This window comes from Prunus avium, chromosome 1 (assembly GCF_965620075.1).
Source record: "Prunus avium chromosome 1, drPruAviu1.hap1.1, whole genome shotgun sequence".
NCBI lineage: Eukaryota > Viridiplantae > Streptophyta > Magnoliopsida > Rosales > Rosaceae > Prunus > Prunus avium.
The window spans coordinates 43,951,649-43,968,279 of record NC_142284.1 but is presented as its reverse complement, the minus strand read 5'-3'; the positions used below and the strand labels follow the sequence as shown (position 1 = coordinate 43,968,279).

At 36.6% G+C, this 16,631-nt stretch overlaps 2 protein-coding genes across 4 annotated transcripts; one reads left to right on the top strand and one right to left on the bottom strand.

Annotated features, from left to right (window-relative positions):
• Positions 1 to 3,700: 3,700 nt before the first annotated feature.
• Positions 3,701 to 5,995, top strand: LOC110765381 (palmitoyl-acyl carrier protein thioesterase, chloroplastic-like). Its single transcript, XM_021968498.2, has 6 exons — positions 3,701 to 4,123; positions 4,203 to 4,336; positions 4,452 to 4,565; positions 4,675 to 4,843; positions 4,929 to 4,997; positions 5,078 to 5,995. The coding sequence occupies exons 1-6, from the start codon at positions 3,755 to 3,757 to the stop codon at positions 5,423 to 5,425; spliced, it is 1,203 nt and encodes a 400-aa protein (XP_021824190.1). The 5' UTR covers positions 3,701 to 3,754; the 3' UTR covers positions 5,426 to 5,995.
• Positions 5,855 to 13,433, bottom strand: PSS1 (phosphatidyl serine synthase family protein). 3 transcript variants are annotated; one of them, XM_021968593.2, is made up of 13 exons: positions 12,896 to 13,433; positions 10,514 to 10,708; positions 9,791 to 9,856; positions 9,634 to 9,693; positions 9,135 to 9,225; positions 8,781 to 8,835; positions 8,437 to 8,516; positions 8,194 to 8,310; positions 8,024 to 8,108; positions 7,300 to 7,391; positions 6,661 to 6,914; positions 6,453 to 6,541; positions 5,855 to 6,369 (listed from the first exon to the last, which is right to left on the bottom strand). In XM_021968593.2, exons 2-13 carry the CDS (start codon positions 10,675 to 10,677, stop codon positions 6,242 to 6,244), a joined length of 1,281 nt encoding a protein of 426 aa, XP_021824285.1. In that variant the 5' UTR covers positions 10,678 to 10,708; positions 12,896 to 13,433; the 3' UTR covers positions 5,855 to 6,241. The 3 variants fall into 3 exon arrangements, with proteins under 3 accessions (XP_021824285.1, XP_021824283.1, XP_088102931.1); XM_021968591.2 differs by lacking the exon at positions 12,896 to 13,433 and adding an exon at positions 11,506 to 12,652; XM_088246805.1 differs by lacking the exons at positions 9,634 to 9,693; positions 12,896 to 13,433 and adding an exon at positions 11,506 to 12,654.
• Between the last annotated feature and the right edge of the window lie 3,198 nt (positions 13,434 to 16,631).

The window sequence follows — 16,631 nt, the reverse complement described above, 5'->3', positions numbered from 1 at the left end:
GCTTCCACTATTTACCAAACCCCTCTCCACTCAAATGCAATGGCACTCTGCGCCACAGCTTCAAAAGCTTTAGCTGCCATCCTCTTGCTCTCTCAAGGTACGCCTTCTTTTTCCCCTCTCTGGTTCTTTCCACAACTTCCCTTCAACTACTTCACTAGCCACCAAAACTCTCTCTGAAATCCATTCCTTATTTTTTACACCATTGAAGAAAAATCCTGAGCTTTTTGTAACATCAAGCACTCCTCTGATCATTTCCAAGCTGTTATTTATTGACCCTGGGTTGTTTGTACGAGTCCTTGTTGAGATTAGGACCAGACCCAGAATTGCTTTAAGGTTTTTCCCATGGGTAAGGAAGGGGAAGTGCAACAAGCACCATTTTCATTACCTTTCACTTCCAGGGAGAAAATGATTACAGGATTTGATGCAGACCCAACAGCTGTCTGTGTCAGTCTGTGCTGGTACAACATTTACTCCGGTTTGTTGGTCTGCATCTCCTTGGCTTGCGCATGTGCGTGCCCGGTAATTGAACTTCACCATTATTGTCCTTTTTTCTTTGGGGTTATTTGATATAGGTCCATTTTCATTCAGATACAATGGATGAAGGACATCAATTTTGGCTCCTCAATAGCAGTCCACCAAACAATCCAATGGACACGTAAGGAATGCCTTTGTCCATCCCTTTTTATGATATTTACTTCTAGTGCCATTAAATAGAAAAGGCAAATTAAACCGACCCCTTCCAAAGATCTGCTTGTCTCCTATAATCATGGTCATTCCATCCCAATCTCTGCTGATTTTTTACTTCCTTAATGAAGATTTTCACAAATTCCAAATTAGGATTGAATTACTTGTGTTACAGTCTCTTTTTTTCCGTTAGGTTTGCTATGAAGTATTCAACTTTTTTTTTTTCGGTTAGATTCATGTGTCTATAATGGAGGTAGTTTGAGTGTTCAATATGGGGTGGAAAATAGTTGACTTGGCACATACCTACAGTGAAGGTTTGCAAGGAAAGGTTTATTTTTTATGTTTGTTGTTTGTACGTAAAATTTGATTGTGTTTTTTTCTTCCTGTTTATTAGTATTGGTTGATGTACCTGTACCTTAGGCTTATAAGGTTTATTTTTCAAGATTACTTGCTGTTGCAGTGAAAAAGATTATGAACCAAACTAAGTCTATAGAACAGGTAGAATGTCCAACTATACCTATACAACAGTTTTGTATCACAAACATTACCTGTAGAATAAGTATACATACCAAACGTTTATGTGTTTGTAGTAAATGTATTTGTTCAGTAATGGTTTATGTAATATATTTGTAGCAATTACATTTGCATTTAAATTTGACAGGTTCTTTTCCACTTGCTTTTGCCATCCTTGATTTTGAAAATGGAGCAAAATTAGACATGATTTCTGCAAACTCTTTCCCAGCCATGAAGATCCTTCAAACAACAGTTTCACAGAAACATTGCCCGTATAAGTAAAATGGCGACTACCTTCACCACATGCATCCTTCCCCCACCCTTTACCTATATATCAGGTATACATCGCACCTTGTACGATAACAGAAACCAATTGAAAATAACAACCATAACTACAAACAATAAAAATACCTGGAAGACAGGTTCTGCAACTGGTGTTAAATTGTGAACTATTGAACTATCATAATATTTGTAATATTCAACCCTAATTTGAAACCCCAACAATTCTGCATTGAAGAAGCAAAGAATCTACAGAGATTGGGTTCAAAGGAGAATGACTGTTTGTAACAACGTGACTTTTGGGATATGTTTGCGATATTTTCCTTTTCTATTCAATGACAACCGTGTTAAATGGCTTCAGATTATCACGTAAATTATGATTACCCAATTCAAGGCATAAGGGGCAACATCGGAACAAAAAATGATTTTTTTTTTAAATTACATCAGAAAATATTTAAAAATGAATGTAATCCTATGTGGCACAAAAGTCAAAGGACTTGTATCAAAGTCACGAAATCCGAGGATTAAACCCAACTTCTCAATGGGAATTTGGATCTATATCAACTTTTCTATTTTTCTTTTTACCATTGTTAAATGAAATCTTCACAACAACTCTCTTTCAACAAATGGGCATAGGGTTTTGAAAGATTACCCCCAAAACCCCAAACTTCTTCCTTCTTTATTTTTTTCTTTTATAGTAGAAGTGATAGTTTAAACTATAAAGGGAGGTGGTTTCTCACACTGTCACTAAGGTGTTATGAGTTCAAACCTGAGATCATTAATTTGCAAATCAAGGTCTTTTTCACTAGCCTGCAAGTTAAGGTCGTTTTCCACTAAGCTACACCTTATTAACACTTCGTCTTTTATTATTTTGTACGGGAGACGATACTTTAAAAGCAGTGTAAGTTTTGTTGTTGTTTAGTAGGAATTATGACAGACAGTCGTTCTCTATTCCAAAAGTAAATGGAAAGTACAAACATTTGCAGCAATGGTGATTAGTAATTAACTAACCACGTAATGTTGAAAAGTAAAGTGCAAAAATTCCAATTTGAAATCGTTCACTCCAATGCATGTGTAATGAGACCAGAGGAAAATGCTTGCATTATCAACATGGAAATCACCGGTGGGGCTTAGATTTGCTAATTGGTTGAGCAGAAAATCGAAGGTAGAGAAATGATGTATGTCTCATTATGTCTCATTATATATGTTTATTCTGATACCCTTTCATTTTCATGGACAAACATAATCCTCCCTTAGCTTTGCTTTCTTGTTCTCTTCCATAGACAAGCATTCCCAACCTTATATATATATGTATATATGTAGTTATATCAGTTATTCTCTCATCCGAATGTCTGTACGTTATTATCGTGCGAGAGTCATTGTAAACAATGAGGAAAACATGAAGGGATAGTAGAAAATACATTGCATCCGCACTATAATAACGTCTGGATCACCGCTTAGGAGAATTTCTATATGTATATCTCTCTTGCTAGGGTAACTAATAACAATGATGTCATCGTTACAAGTCAAACTGAACCAATATATTTTATGGGTTTTGTTTGCTTGGGCATAAAGAAACAAACCAATTTCATGACTGCATAAATAGACCCAAGAATCAACTTCTGGAGGCGAAGAAAACTACTGCTTGTCTTGTGGTAGTTTACTGTATTACCGCATTACAGCAACAGCATCTTACTTTTTAATAGTTATCTATTTTCATTGACAAAAAACAAAGGTAACTTTCAAAAATAAGAATCAAACCAAACCACTCTCTCTCCTGAGAAGGAAGGAAGACTTGGGTTCTCTAGCACGCATGCAGTCAAAGTCCCAGCCTATTGGTTGCCTAATGTCTTTTTAGAGAAAGTTTGGAATGAAACATTTGTTTTTATTGATCATACTGCAAGAACACGCCGCTGTCATGCCATAAAACCACCACATCCAGCTTTACTTTGTAATTTCATTTCACTCTACCAACATATGACAGAAAAAAAAAACATATATAATATGTGACAAAATAATACTTACCCTTTTGTCTGCTTTGTCAATCGATCATAACTATGTTATCACAACTCAAATTTAGAGCTCCAAAACTCACTCTCTTTCAATGGACACAAGGCAATCTTCGAGATATACAACTCCTATAACAAGGTTCCCTCTTTTTGTCCCCTTAACTTTTTTAACTTATCTTTCGACAGCTCCGTCGTTTGGAAACTATTTAAACATCTCATTCCCCATTTCTCAGTTTCAACCTTTCTACCCAACTAAAAGGAAAATAGAAATGGCCACCTTCTCATATCTGGCCTACTTTCCTGTAAGGTGCTCTTCCAATAGGGATAGCTACGACCCGAATAAGCAAAAGCTGAATAACATCAAGATTAATGGAACTTCTACCAAGTCCACAACCAAGCAGGTTGAGGCTGGAGTGACAACCACTTTCACTTCTGTTGCTTCTGTTACTGCAAATGGCTACATGACTGAACAGAAAGTTCGACAAAACATCCCGACAACGAAGCAGTCTGTCGATCATTTTCGACAAGGGATCACCATTGAAGGGGGCATAGGGTACAGACAGAGGGTTGTTGTTCGGTCCTATGAGGTCGGTCCTGATAAAACTGCAACATTGGAGAGCATCCTCAATCTTCTTCAGGTGATAAATTAAACCAACTTTCAAGTCCGGTTTCATATTTCTCAGAATTAGCTAGAATTACATAACTTTGGGTACGCAGGAAACAGCTTTGAATCATGTGTGGATGTCTGGACTCCTCAGTGATGGATTTGGAGCAACCCATGGAATGATGAAGAATGATCTTATTTGGGTTGTCTCCAGAATGCAAGTTCAAATTGATCAGTATGGAATCTGGTAACTCCAACTAACCATCAAATTTATGAAAAAAACTGAAGCAATACTGAAGTTGATCTCTATTAATTTGCTACCAACTTTATAGCATGAAACTAATTTGAAGTAAAATATGCAGGGGAGAGGTACTGGAAATTGACACTTGGGTAAGAGCATCAGGGAAGAATGGTATGAAGCGTGACTGGTTAATCCGAAGCCAAGCCACAGGCCAAGTTTTTGCTCGGGCAACCAGGTATCAAATAATTTCTTCAAACTTGACATCACTTCCATCTCCTTTACCTTATGAATGATTATATCTCAGTCTCATCATTGATATTATGCTTGTCCAAAACATGGAACAGCACTTGGGTGATGATGAACCGGAAAACAAGGCGCCTCTCGAAAATGCCAGAAGAGGTGAGGGCTGAGATTGCACCTTGGTTTATAGGGAAACAGGCCATCGCAGATGATGTCCCTGAGAAAATTGTCAAGTTGGACAACAAGGCTAAGTATGTGAACAGAGACTTGAAGGTAACATATCAAGCACATCCATATGTACAGTTAAAAGAATTTAAGCATATGCTGAATATGCTATTTTTCTTATTAATTTGTGTAGCCCAAGAGAAGTGATTTGGACATGAACCAGCATGTCAACAATGTGAAGTATGTTAGATGGATGCTTGAGGTACATATAACCAATATCAGCCTGATCAAGTTCTTTTTTTTCATTATTAATTAATTTAGGTTCATCTCTGTTTTGGACAGACCGTTCCGGACCATATTTTGGAGTCCCACCAACTGTCTGGCATCATACTAGAATACAGAAGGGAATGTGGGAATTCAGATATAGTTCAATCACTTTGTGATCCAGATGAAGAAGGAATGCTTATAGAGGGACTGAAACAACAAGAGAACCGTGACATGAATTTAATGAATGGGTTTTCTTTGGCAGCTGGAATTCTCGAGGGTGGTGGGTTCCTAGGGTTTGAGAAGCAGCCATTGAGGTATACACATCTCCTCCAAATCAATGGGGAGACTAAAAATGAAGAGATAGTTAGAGGACGAACTACATGGAAGAAAAAATCACCAACCACCCCATTTTCTTCTATGTAGCAAATATTGTATAATACAAAGGGGTTTAGAAGCTTGTCCAATCTGTGAACATCATTGACTCGTCCTCTGCCTAAAAGGATTTAGGGTTTGAATGGTAAAAAGGCATGCTGTGGGCACGCTCTAAACCCCCAAGGATCTTTCATTGTTGGGAAGCTGACTGAAGATCCTAATAAACGAGCCAGAGGTGTAAATGGCAAGTTCCCAGAAAAGGGTAACAGAAGAACACAAGAAGCATCGTGTATTCTACAGAGTGAAATAAGTGTAATGTGCGGAGATGATGAATGTGAAAAATGAACATTAGCTTAGCTTCATAGGTAAAGGGACCAAACAGGGAATTATTAAAATTAGTCGTTTGGTATGGAACTGTATAGCCATTGTTGTCATATTATTTGGTAAAAGTTAATAGTAATTCCATCATTTAAAAGTGTAGAATGAAAGCTTCCATTGTCATTTGGTACATTATTACATATATGAAATCTTTTACTGACAATTTTATAAGTTATAACCCATAAAATAAAAAATCTAAACATTACAACATAAAGGAATTTGTAGTTCAAAATGGCTCATCCTCAGACTCGGAAAAAACCTGCCAGTAATAGTGGCAAACCAGTAATTTCCGAGCCTTAAAAGTATTTGCAACAGCCTGGCTAGCAAGAAAGAATAAATATTCTCTACTCAAGGAACTGTGATCCGCTAATCTAAAAGAGAATCAGGATGTACAATTAATAAAGGGTGATAAATATTTACAACATGGATCGATAACCTTGAGACCAGGGCAAGGAAGCAATCAAAGAATGATGTACCACTATAGTAAAATCATCGCCTCTTTCTCCCTAAACTTCGATGCAGTTGCCACGACCAAACAATCAAAAATAATACAAGGGCCACTCCAGCAGACATCCAAAACGTTACCATCCATAGTGGCATTGGTTTAGGATACAATCCTGAGCAAAATTAATAAGAAGAAAAAGATGAGGTACTTATTGTGACTAAAACCAAGTATGTACCAAGAAAAAAGACAACATACCATGTCCAAACTTTATGCAAATCAGAAGTTCAATAATGCAAATAGCTACGGAAAGCCAACAAAATGCCCCAACCTTCTTCACTGGTGTTCTGCAAATACAGTAATCAAACCAAAGGGTAAGCAGTCAACTACATGTCACCGCAAATAAATTTCCATTGAAATACAGGCGTGCGTGTGTGTGAGAGAGAGAGAGAGAGAGAGAGAGTACCGATCTTGAAGGTATGAATTGTACTCGCGAATTGTTGGAATTGCAATTAGCCACCACAAGATCAACCTATACACAATCAAGGGGTTCCGCGGCGGAATCCATAGACAGAACTTAAGAAAGAAAGTATTGAGCTCTACAGTCATGAATACAATGCAAAGAGTGAGGACTTGAATGAAACGCCATGGACCAAGCAAGGGATGCCATTCATCTTTGTCCCACTGAGCTGGTGTAAATTGTCCCAGTGTTCGTTTGACCTGAAACCATAAAGATCGCATCTCCCAAATCACAACTTGTGAATAAAAACGTCCAGAACACCAACAAGGATAATATCCTTCTACAGAAAGGACAGGAATCATATGAGTTCCTGCTTACCTCATAAAGACAATTAAGTGGTTGTTACTCCACAATATTACAGTAAACAATTCCCACTATTTTATTAAAGACCATGGTAACTATTTATTATGATTGCAGTATCTAAAAAAGAGGGAACATGTTACCGACTGCATAAATTGCAACAGAGACACTTACTATTACTTTCAATTTATTACAAGTTAAAAAGTGAAATTTTTCCTTAAGCCAATTGGCAAAAAGAGTGCATCCTTGGTCAACCAAAATGTGTAATTCAATTTCAAAACTTACTTTTCCAATAATATTAGGCTGTCGGCTTAGACCAACCCACTTGTATGTTTTTCCATCAAAGTATCTAACTGTATGCATTCCTGCCCAGATACCTGCCGAGAACACCAAACAGAACTAATCACAGGAGGCCACAACAATTATTTGTAGATATTAACTTGCACACAAAACTGTTAGAACTAATAACAGTAACCACAGACTATATTGTTACACTCATGGTGGCAAATCATGAATACAAACACAAGATCCCATCATGCAAAACTCATGGTGGCAAATCATGAATACAAACACAAGATCCCATCATGCAAATGTTTGCGTAATAAGCAACTTGTGCTCTCAAAGTTCTTAACAAATTCAATAAGAAACAGAGAATACAACAACCTCTGTCTCTGATTGGAATACGCGATCAAGTTATAGAAATAAAATCCAAAAGAGTTCCAGCCCAGCAATTCAACTTGTTGAATCCCAAGAACAGTCTGAATTGCCAGCAAAAGTTTTTGGAAGGTAATTAATGATACCAAAAAGATAAAGCAATTCAACTTGTTGAATCCCAAGGACAGTCTGAGTTGTCAGCAAAAGTTTTTGGAAGGACAATAATGATACCAAAAAGATAAATAAAAATAAATGACAAATAAAATGGGAGAGACAAAAGAACTCCTATGCCAAGATATTATGCTATAACTTAGCAAGAGAAGGCCAATATTGATAATGTAAAGAGAGCTCTCACCAAACCAGTTGCAGATCAAAATGTCAAGAATAATACTGTCCCACCAGCATTCATTGAAATTTGGTAACATGTGGCGGAAGGTAAGCTGAACATGCCAAATAAGCTTTATATTACACTCAAGGCAACCACTTAAGCATACATAAAATTAGGTATAAAGTCAAGCAACTAACCTCCATCAACTCAAATCCAATGGAAAGCACCCACAGAAGGGGCTGATTACGGATCAGTATAGCCTTTCCCCACCACCCAACTATATGAGCTACAACAAATTCATCAAAAAGTGTTTCCTAGGGAGAGAGGAGAAAGAAATATCAGAAGACTGTGTAACCCGTGATACTCTACTGATGTAGATTTAGAACAATACAGTATATCAGAAACAATTAAAATAGATAGTGTGAAAGAAGAAATCATACATAAACATTCTTAAACCTGCTTTTAGGATTTTCAGGCAAATATATGCGACAATCAGCACCATAAGATCTTTCTGGAAGTTCTGTATGAAATCAAGAAATACAAACAAAAAATGAATACCTTGATTATGCTATTTGAGTATAAAAAGTTTCGCAAATCTAAGCTTAACAAACTTCATGATAAAATTTCCCTAATCAGCTAAATTCCAAATTAAACATTTGGAAAAAGGAATTGCATTACCCACACCCACTTCAGAAAGGACACTTATCAGCTATATTTTAATATTAAAAAATTTCAAAAAAAAATTTGAAAGAAAAAATTTGAAAGAAAAAATGAATTGCATTACCAACACCAAGATCAGGATGGAGAAACTTCATAAACTGCCGAGCATCATCACGCTTCTGTTAAGTGAGAAACTAAACATTAGCTATCACAAGAATTTAGACATTAGAACAATTCATAACGTAGAGTTCAAAAGAAAAGTTTCCTAGAGAATAAAATTAGTCTTTTAGAGGAAAGAAAAAAACTAGCAGCAGTGGAGAAACTTGAATTTGTTAAGGGAACAAAATAACAAAACATATAGGCAGAGCAAATGAACTTCCAACAAACAGAACAAACATAAATATATGCATACACAGACACGCAGAAAATTCACAAAAATAATACTAAAAGAAGAGAAAAGAAGAGAAAAAAAACCGACCTGGAAAAGCAAAAATGTGAGAGCAACAAGGTAAACAACAGCCATCCCATGAACCAAGCGCCAAATTGCCGGATGAGGTCTGATAAGAACCCTGCATGAAATATAATAGAGCATAAAGCTAACAATCTCACACCAGTATTACTGTAGTGTAAATGCTAGTAGCAAAAGAAGTACTTGCATATAAGAAAAACGAAGAAGAAAAGGTAAAGATATCTAGTCACCAAGAAAAACAAGACATCTGGGTTTCCCACAATCCCCCAAAATCTTTCCCCTAAAGATGTTCCAATCTACCATGTATCAGTCAGTGGACTCCCAAGTTGAAGTGACAAAAGGAACTAAAACTAATAGTAACAGTTATATTCACTGACTAGAGAAAAATGTCAATATCCCATTCCGATTATTAAAGTGTTGAACCACTAATATAAAGATTACAGCCTACTGACAAGAGTCCAAAAAAGAGATGAAAACAAAATTCACAACTAACTCAATCCTCACTTACGTAGATGGGGCTTGCAGCAAGCAATAAGCAAGAAAAACTGCAATCATTGCCCATACACCCCTGCGGGAAAGGGTAGGCATGGTGATTAACGAATTCCGAAAAACCAATAAGAGTATACTGTCAAACTAATCAACAAATTTAGAAACGAAGAGCAAACCTTTTTACAGATGTAACAAGATCTCCAGATGCACTGCTTTCTGGATCTAGGGCTCCACTTACCCAACTGGAAGGAAATTCAAACAAACAACAAGACATGGCAGTAATTGGTTATCTCTTAATACTTCAAGATTTTAAAAAAATACAAACATAGATCATCATTGTGTCAACACTGCAGCAGTAGAGTATAAGCTCATCTAAGGCATGCTACCCCTTTTTCGGGTTCAAAGGAGACCTAAGGTCTGAGAGGTGAGGGTAAATGCTCTACCACTGGAGGCTACAAGCCTCCACATAGGGGTAAGGCATGTTCATTTTGAACAGTTGCTACAGTCATCTGTTGTGCATAACAGAAAATTCACCAAATAACTAGAAAAATTTGTTGTTAAACCTGAAAATGAGATTACAAAATCATAAAATATCCCATTTGCTTTGAAAAATAAATCCTGTAAGGCCTAATAGAAGGAACTAACAGCATAATTGCATCACCTAAGTCATTGAACTGACACTTTGGTATGTTAATGCAACCACACAAACATGATATCTAACAATTCAACCGCCTTTGTAGTTTATACAACAACTGAAAGAAGTCGAGAATCGAAAGCCATGGGAATATGGTGTGACATTCACAAAAACCATCTGATGCCAATGGCTTGGCAGGGAGCCTAAAATCAATGGTAAGCCAACTATTGATAGGGAGGATCTACTTAGTGGAAGGAGCACTCACATAAGAAAACATGCGCCAATAAGTAACATTGAAATGGTCCGAGGCCTGTATGCCCATGCAGTCCATGGATCTAGTTCATCAGCGGCATTTGACTGACTTGTGTCCCCATTTTCTTGAACACAATTATCCTTTCTCCTCACTCTCCTATGACCATTAGTTTCCATCGGCCTCCAGTACAAGGACGATATTTGCTCGCTACAGATAATAAAACAAAAGATAAGGTAAGGTTATTGTTTTGGCAAGATCATCCCTGATTTTCCACCTTATATTAATTACAAATTAAAGAAACAAAAAGAAAATGAGACCACTGAAATGTAATAGGGAAAATAACAGTGTGTCAAAAGCGTGTCAAAGGTAGACACAAATATATCCAATAGTGCGGCATATAATTCTCATGATTATAAATACCAAATAATGAGTCAGTTTTCTTAAGCCTGCCAGAAAAATCTAAGACCAGGATGGAGAAAACTTAGCATAAGGTTAAAGCATGGAAAAGAAGTCCATTGCATGCAGTTAATTTAACAAAACCTCATTTTCCTACCACGTCCCTAAAATATCGTTCTTATAAGAAAGAACCCAATAATGATGCTGAAAATACATAATCAAATCAGAAAAACTAAGTGATACAAATTGCAAAAGTTCAAATATATTGTTAACAGGAAATGATTTGCATCATAAAATGAAAGACAATCAGCAAACTACTAAAAGCCAACTAACATGATAAGAACACCAACATAAGCTTTTCATAATGTTACCAAAAAGTATATCATTCATGACCAACTCATAACATGTATGCATGAACTAGTTCCATGATCATCAAGTTAACAAGTTATCTTTAAAAAGGTAGTATCATGTGGAATCTGCATCCTCAAAAATATGGTCCTCACATAAGATGACCGCCATTGATGTAACATAAGTTTACAAGAGAGAAAAATTTAGCGGTGGTTAATGAAAATCTGAAAAGTAAAGACCAATACAGAAAGTTTTAATACCCCATTTCATAACGGCCCCATTCCAGATAATTTTATTCCTTGCAACGCTGTCAATGTTACAAAGCACATATTCGATTCCCACAAAACAAAACCACTGAGTCCTACATGTTTGAGACATAGATTTCATAAAGAAATGGAAAATCTAGTCAGCCACAATTTGATGCATCTCGCCCTACATAAAGGTACAGTCCCTACAGGTTGTCCTATAGGTTGTCTTACAGGTTATAAACATCCAACACCATCATCCTGTATAAAGTAACTATCTCCTTCCACATAAAATTTTTACTATCTTATTGGAAATTCAGAAAGTAATGTACACAGTGGAAACCTTGAAAAATCAAAATATACAATAATCCCTAATGACCAACCATCCGTAGCCTGATTTGCCCATAGTCAAAGGGTATGTGAGTTAAGTAAGCAAGCATCTGTTTTGCTCTAATAATTCAAACTAAAACAAGCCCATTAAAAATTATTTCCCACACTTAACCTGTATGTGCTTAGGGTCCAAGACTCTTAAACCTAATCCCTATACTCAAAATTCTTAACCTAGTTTTGTACCCCCAGTAAACAAAAGAAGCTTCTACATATCATAGAACAGAAACGCATTCATAATTATGCACACTGTGAAAGGAATTAACAGTATACTATACCCAATGAAAAGACAAAACTCAATACTTAACCAAAACCCATACCACCAAGACCAAACATAAAATCTAATCAGGTATATACCAGCACACATGTATACAAAATCAAATTTAGCTGCGGACAACAGTAGCCAAAAGTTCCCATCAAGAAATTTCGAAGTTAAGGCTTTAACATCTATAAAAACACACGCTGATCATGTGCTTACCAAGCAGTAAACACACTCAGTAAGCCAAATGTAAAAAACAAATACCATGAATACATTTCTATAGTAAAAGTAAATCGGATATCAGTGCTTGAAATCGAGCGCCCCCATACCAGTGCAAGAAGTCATATAATTCGAAGTTAAAATCATTGCATGTTGGAAATAATCAAAGATTGTGTCAGATTTTGAAACAAAAGCAAAAATCTGAAAATTGGCGTATTTTTAAATTTTGTTTTCTAAAAGAAACAAAAATTCGTAATTTTGAATGAATGAAATGAAATGAAACGAATCACAAACAAAAACCAATATGCCGAGCGGGACAAGATTTATATATATACATAAATGAAAACAACACAGAAACAGTATATATACAGTGATATATATAAATACCCAAGTACGTATCTCAGTATACGTATATGAGTGTTAGTGTGTGTGTATATAGAGTATACAAAGATAAATGGGTACCGTAGGACCGAAAGACTGAAAAGAGAGAGAAAGGTTGATAAAAATAAAAAGGCATGTATTTGAGGGAGAGATACTTACGTAGAAATAAAGGAGAGATAGCCGTACGAATGGAGGACGAGAAGATCGTGGCCGTCGGATCAGAGCTTTTGGAAATTTGCACAAACAGGTAGTGCGTGCGAGAGAGAGAGAGAGTGTTTAATTATAACAAGAAGAAGAAGAAGAAGATAAATGAGACACTTAGATAGAAAAAGGTTTTGTATTAATCAATCCACGAAATGAAATGAATAGGCTTTTGCAGTGGCAGAGAAAAAAGTGAGAGAGAAAAGGATGACTCTATCTCAGTCTCTCTCTCTCTTTTCTCACACAGATAGTTTTTTCTCTGCAGCAGCGGCGAAAAGGCGAGGGATGATGATGGGAGAAAACCCAAAAGAAACTCACAAAAACCAACTTAGACGCCTTATAAACATATTTTTTATTTATTTATAATATTTCCATTTTACAGAGAGGAGAGAGAGAGAGACGTGTGTGTATAGTAGTACGACGGTCAAAGAGAGATTTGAAGATGTGTCAGCAGAAAAAGGATGAGATTTGAAGATGTTTTTATTTTTTGGTTTTCTCAGATGCGGTTGGGTTGAGAGACTGGAGAGCTCCAGAGGTACAAATAAATAGGAAAATTAAATGAAAAAGGATGGGACTTTTATACCGGAATTGGCCCTGGGGATCTTCTTTAATTGCGGTATATTATCATTGATGATTCATTGATTCCCTTTCTCCCTTCTTTTCTTTCATAATGCTTCTTTTTTTAATGTGACTTTATTTCATGATATTTTATGTTTTTATAATTTGACATTGGAGAAACTGTTGTCAACTAATATATTAAAAATGAGAAAATGCATATGAGTCGGTTTCATATTATCTGTCACTTTATCAGGGGCTTGTAACGGTAACGGTTAAGATTTTCTAATTTTACAGTCTAAATGTTCAAATTTCTTCAATTTGTTGGACCAATTTTAATCCCGAATTCATTTTCCTACCTACTCTCACCACTTGGAATTAGAGCACTTGATTGTCTTTTTTCCCATCTTTTTGGGCTATATGGTACGAATGCTTTTCTAATAAATAAATAGATATGAAAATCATGACTTGCAAAATGAGAACATTTATTTTGACATGTGAATTCAACTAATGATTTGTGAAACAGGGTGGCAGGGGGATTCGTATATTGTGAATGGAGAGATTTATGACATTGGTGGTTGTGTATAATCTCAGTATTTGATTGCTACATATTAAAAAGAAAAAAGAAAAGAAAGAAAGTTGGATTGCAGATTTGACCAAAACAAATGATAAGACGAAGTGCACTCAATTTGCACTCATTGCCGTTGAACCAGAGCACACAGCACACACGGGTTGCCTTTTGGATTTGTTTATTAATCGCTCATGTGATCAAAAGGGCCGGCCATGATGACTTTTACAAGAGGGTCATCGATGGCAAGCAGACACAACAGTTATGACTCATGAGCTAACAATTCAGATTTACAATGACGAAAAAGAAGAAGAAGAAAGGGACAGAAATTTGATGATGAAATATCAAATCCAACCCAACTCAACCCAAAAGGAAGAGTTGGGGGGAAGAAAAGAAAAAACAAGAGACAAGGCTATGCGCAACAATTCCAAGATGAAAACAGCGTTTGGCGCATGTAATTTCCAAATCCATAATGTGTTATGCAGAAAGCTGCATTATTAAGACTTTAAAGTTTGGTACTTTCGTTGGTACAGTACCAGCTGAGAGGAAGAGCAAGCTGACTGCTTTTCTTTTTTCTTTTTTATTTTTTCTGAGGTGCTGAAATAATTCGTCAACTCAACTGGTGTCACCTGATGCAGGTTTCAATTAATTGATTGACTAATTAATGTTAATGTTAATCAATCAATTAGTTAATTAAATTGAAATCAATGAGAGACAACAGAAAATTAATTAAATAAAGTAGTAAAGGACATGATGATGTTAACAATAAGGTACAGCTGAGTGCGGGTTGGAACAGTGTAGAGTGAGAGTGAGAGTGAGGGGCAGTGGTCCGTGTCCGTTGGTTTAATGATGATGATGATGATCCGTGCGTGTAGGGTTTGGGACTTTTTCCCTACCTTACAGAATAAATGAATTGGGTGGATTGGGGATGATGGGGGGTTGGGGGAGAATAAAATAAATATTTTGAATGAGAAACAAAAATTGATCAAACGCAGGCAGGCAGGCAGGCAGGCTAGAATAATCCAGCTGGGCTACTCTACTGGGTTTGGGAATATTGTTTTGAGTTGTTCCACATCAAATATGAAAAATACTACTCTCCACTCCACTCTTCACCAATCATTTTCAATAGAGGGCTCCACTTGTCACTTGAACCCAGCCCATTCCTTCCTTTGTTGTACACGCCTCCATCATCGTACATATATTTTGATCAAAAAGGAAAAAAGAGGAAGGGTTATCATTATAGTCACTCGCGTACGTGCGTGCGTTTGAACAACTGATGCTAATACTTGCTTTAATTTAGAACGCGCCGCATGAACAATTGATGCTAGCACTTATTTTAACCCACAAGTAAATTACAGATAGATCTATGTGACAAGGAACCCAATATGTTTAATGAGATTGATAGAAGGATATTGAATTGTAAATGTGTGGTGTATTGGACTGACAAGCTTCCCCCCACATGCCCCATGGGATAAAATAAAAAGTGTGTAAGTAGACAAGAGTTGAGAGAGAGACCCCAGTTTGTTTGTTTTGTATTTCCAGAGTTTTGGGTTTCTTTCTTTGTTAATTAATGTCACGGGATTCACAAACCTGCGATGTGCGCGATCGGACTAAAAGTGGCCCAAAGTTGTGCTCCCCTCGCACATAATCCATTATCCACACACACACTTGCACTTACTTTTTGAATTTTGATTTCTAATTTTAGAAACATTATAAAAAAAAAAAAAGCACTTAGAAAAACAGGGAGACGAGAGGGCCAAACCAGACCAAAAGGCTAAAGGCTCAAAGGGGGTCCGCCGACCTTACTTACTTTGGTCAATTTCAGTTCACTAGAAGCTCCAACAAGCACACAGCGTGACGACGAATGCGCATCCTCACATGGTTTGGACGCTGGGGGAGCTTTCATTAAGAAGCCGTCATTTTCAGCGCATTTTATTAATTAATATTTGCTCTTGTTTTGTTAATGTGCCCACAAAGTTTTCATTTTGCTTAGGAGAAGGAGGAGGAGCAGCATCATGGACAATTGGACATGAAAGGGGCAAGACCTTCCCAGCCTGTCCCATACTCGTATCATATGCTTCAGATTCCATAATTTTCCACATTATTTACCTAATCAATAAGCCTACCCCCGACAGCCATATCGACGTCGCCTTTCGAGGAAGTGGGTTCCAAATTTGTTTTTCTTTTTCTTTTTCTTTTTCTTTAAAAAAAAAAAGAAAAAGAAAAAGAAAATGGAATTAATCTTAACATCACAAATAGCAAATGATGGCTTCATTTGCTTGTGGCTCCGATTTAACCCAATTATAAAACTCAAGGAAGAAAAGGAAAGGCGGTCTTGTTTTTGTCGGGTCAAGATTGCTGTGCCTGTGAGATGCAGAGGCGTTATTTAATTGAAACATGAAACGGATTGTGGTCCCTTTTCCCTTGGAAAAGAAAATAAATTTTGTTTTAATAAGAGAAAATCAAAGACCCATCAGCGGTTTTATCTCCCATATTTTTAAAGTTTGAGTCACATGCAACAAGTCTACTCGTGTCGTCGTCTCGTCATGGGCAATCGAATTGCCACTGCCA

Excerpts from the sequence above, each read along its gene's own strand:
- LOC110765381 (XM_021968498.2), top strand. The coding sequence starts at position 3,755 with ATGGCCACCTTCTCATATCTGGCCTACTTTCCTGTAAGGTGCTCTTCC. Across the intron at positions 4,844-4,928 it reads ATGTGAACAGAGACTTGAAG|CCCAAGAGAAGTGATTTGGA; the intron begins GTAACATATCAA and ends TAATTTGTGTAG. Across the intron at positions 4,998-5,077 it reads ATGTTAGATGGATGCTTGAG|ACCGTTCCGGACCATATTTT; the intron begins GTACATATAACC and ends TGTTTTGGACAG.
- PSS1 (XM_021968591.2), bottom strand. Across the intron at positions 9,857-10,513 it reads ATTGGCGCATGTTTTCTTAT|TTGGGTAAGTGGAGCCCTAG; the intron begins GTGAGTGCTCCT and ends ATTTCCTTCCAG. Across the intron at positions 8,836-9,134 it reads TCACATTTTTGCTTTTCCAG|AAGCGTGATGATGCTCGGCA; the intron begins GTCGGTTTTTTT and ends CTCACTTAACAG.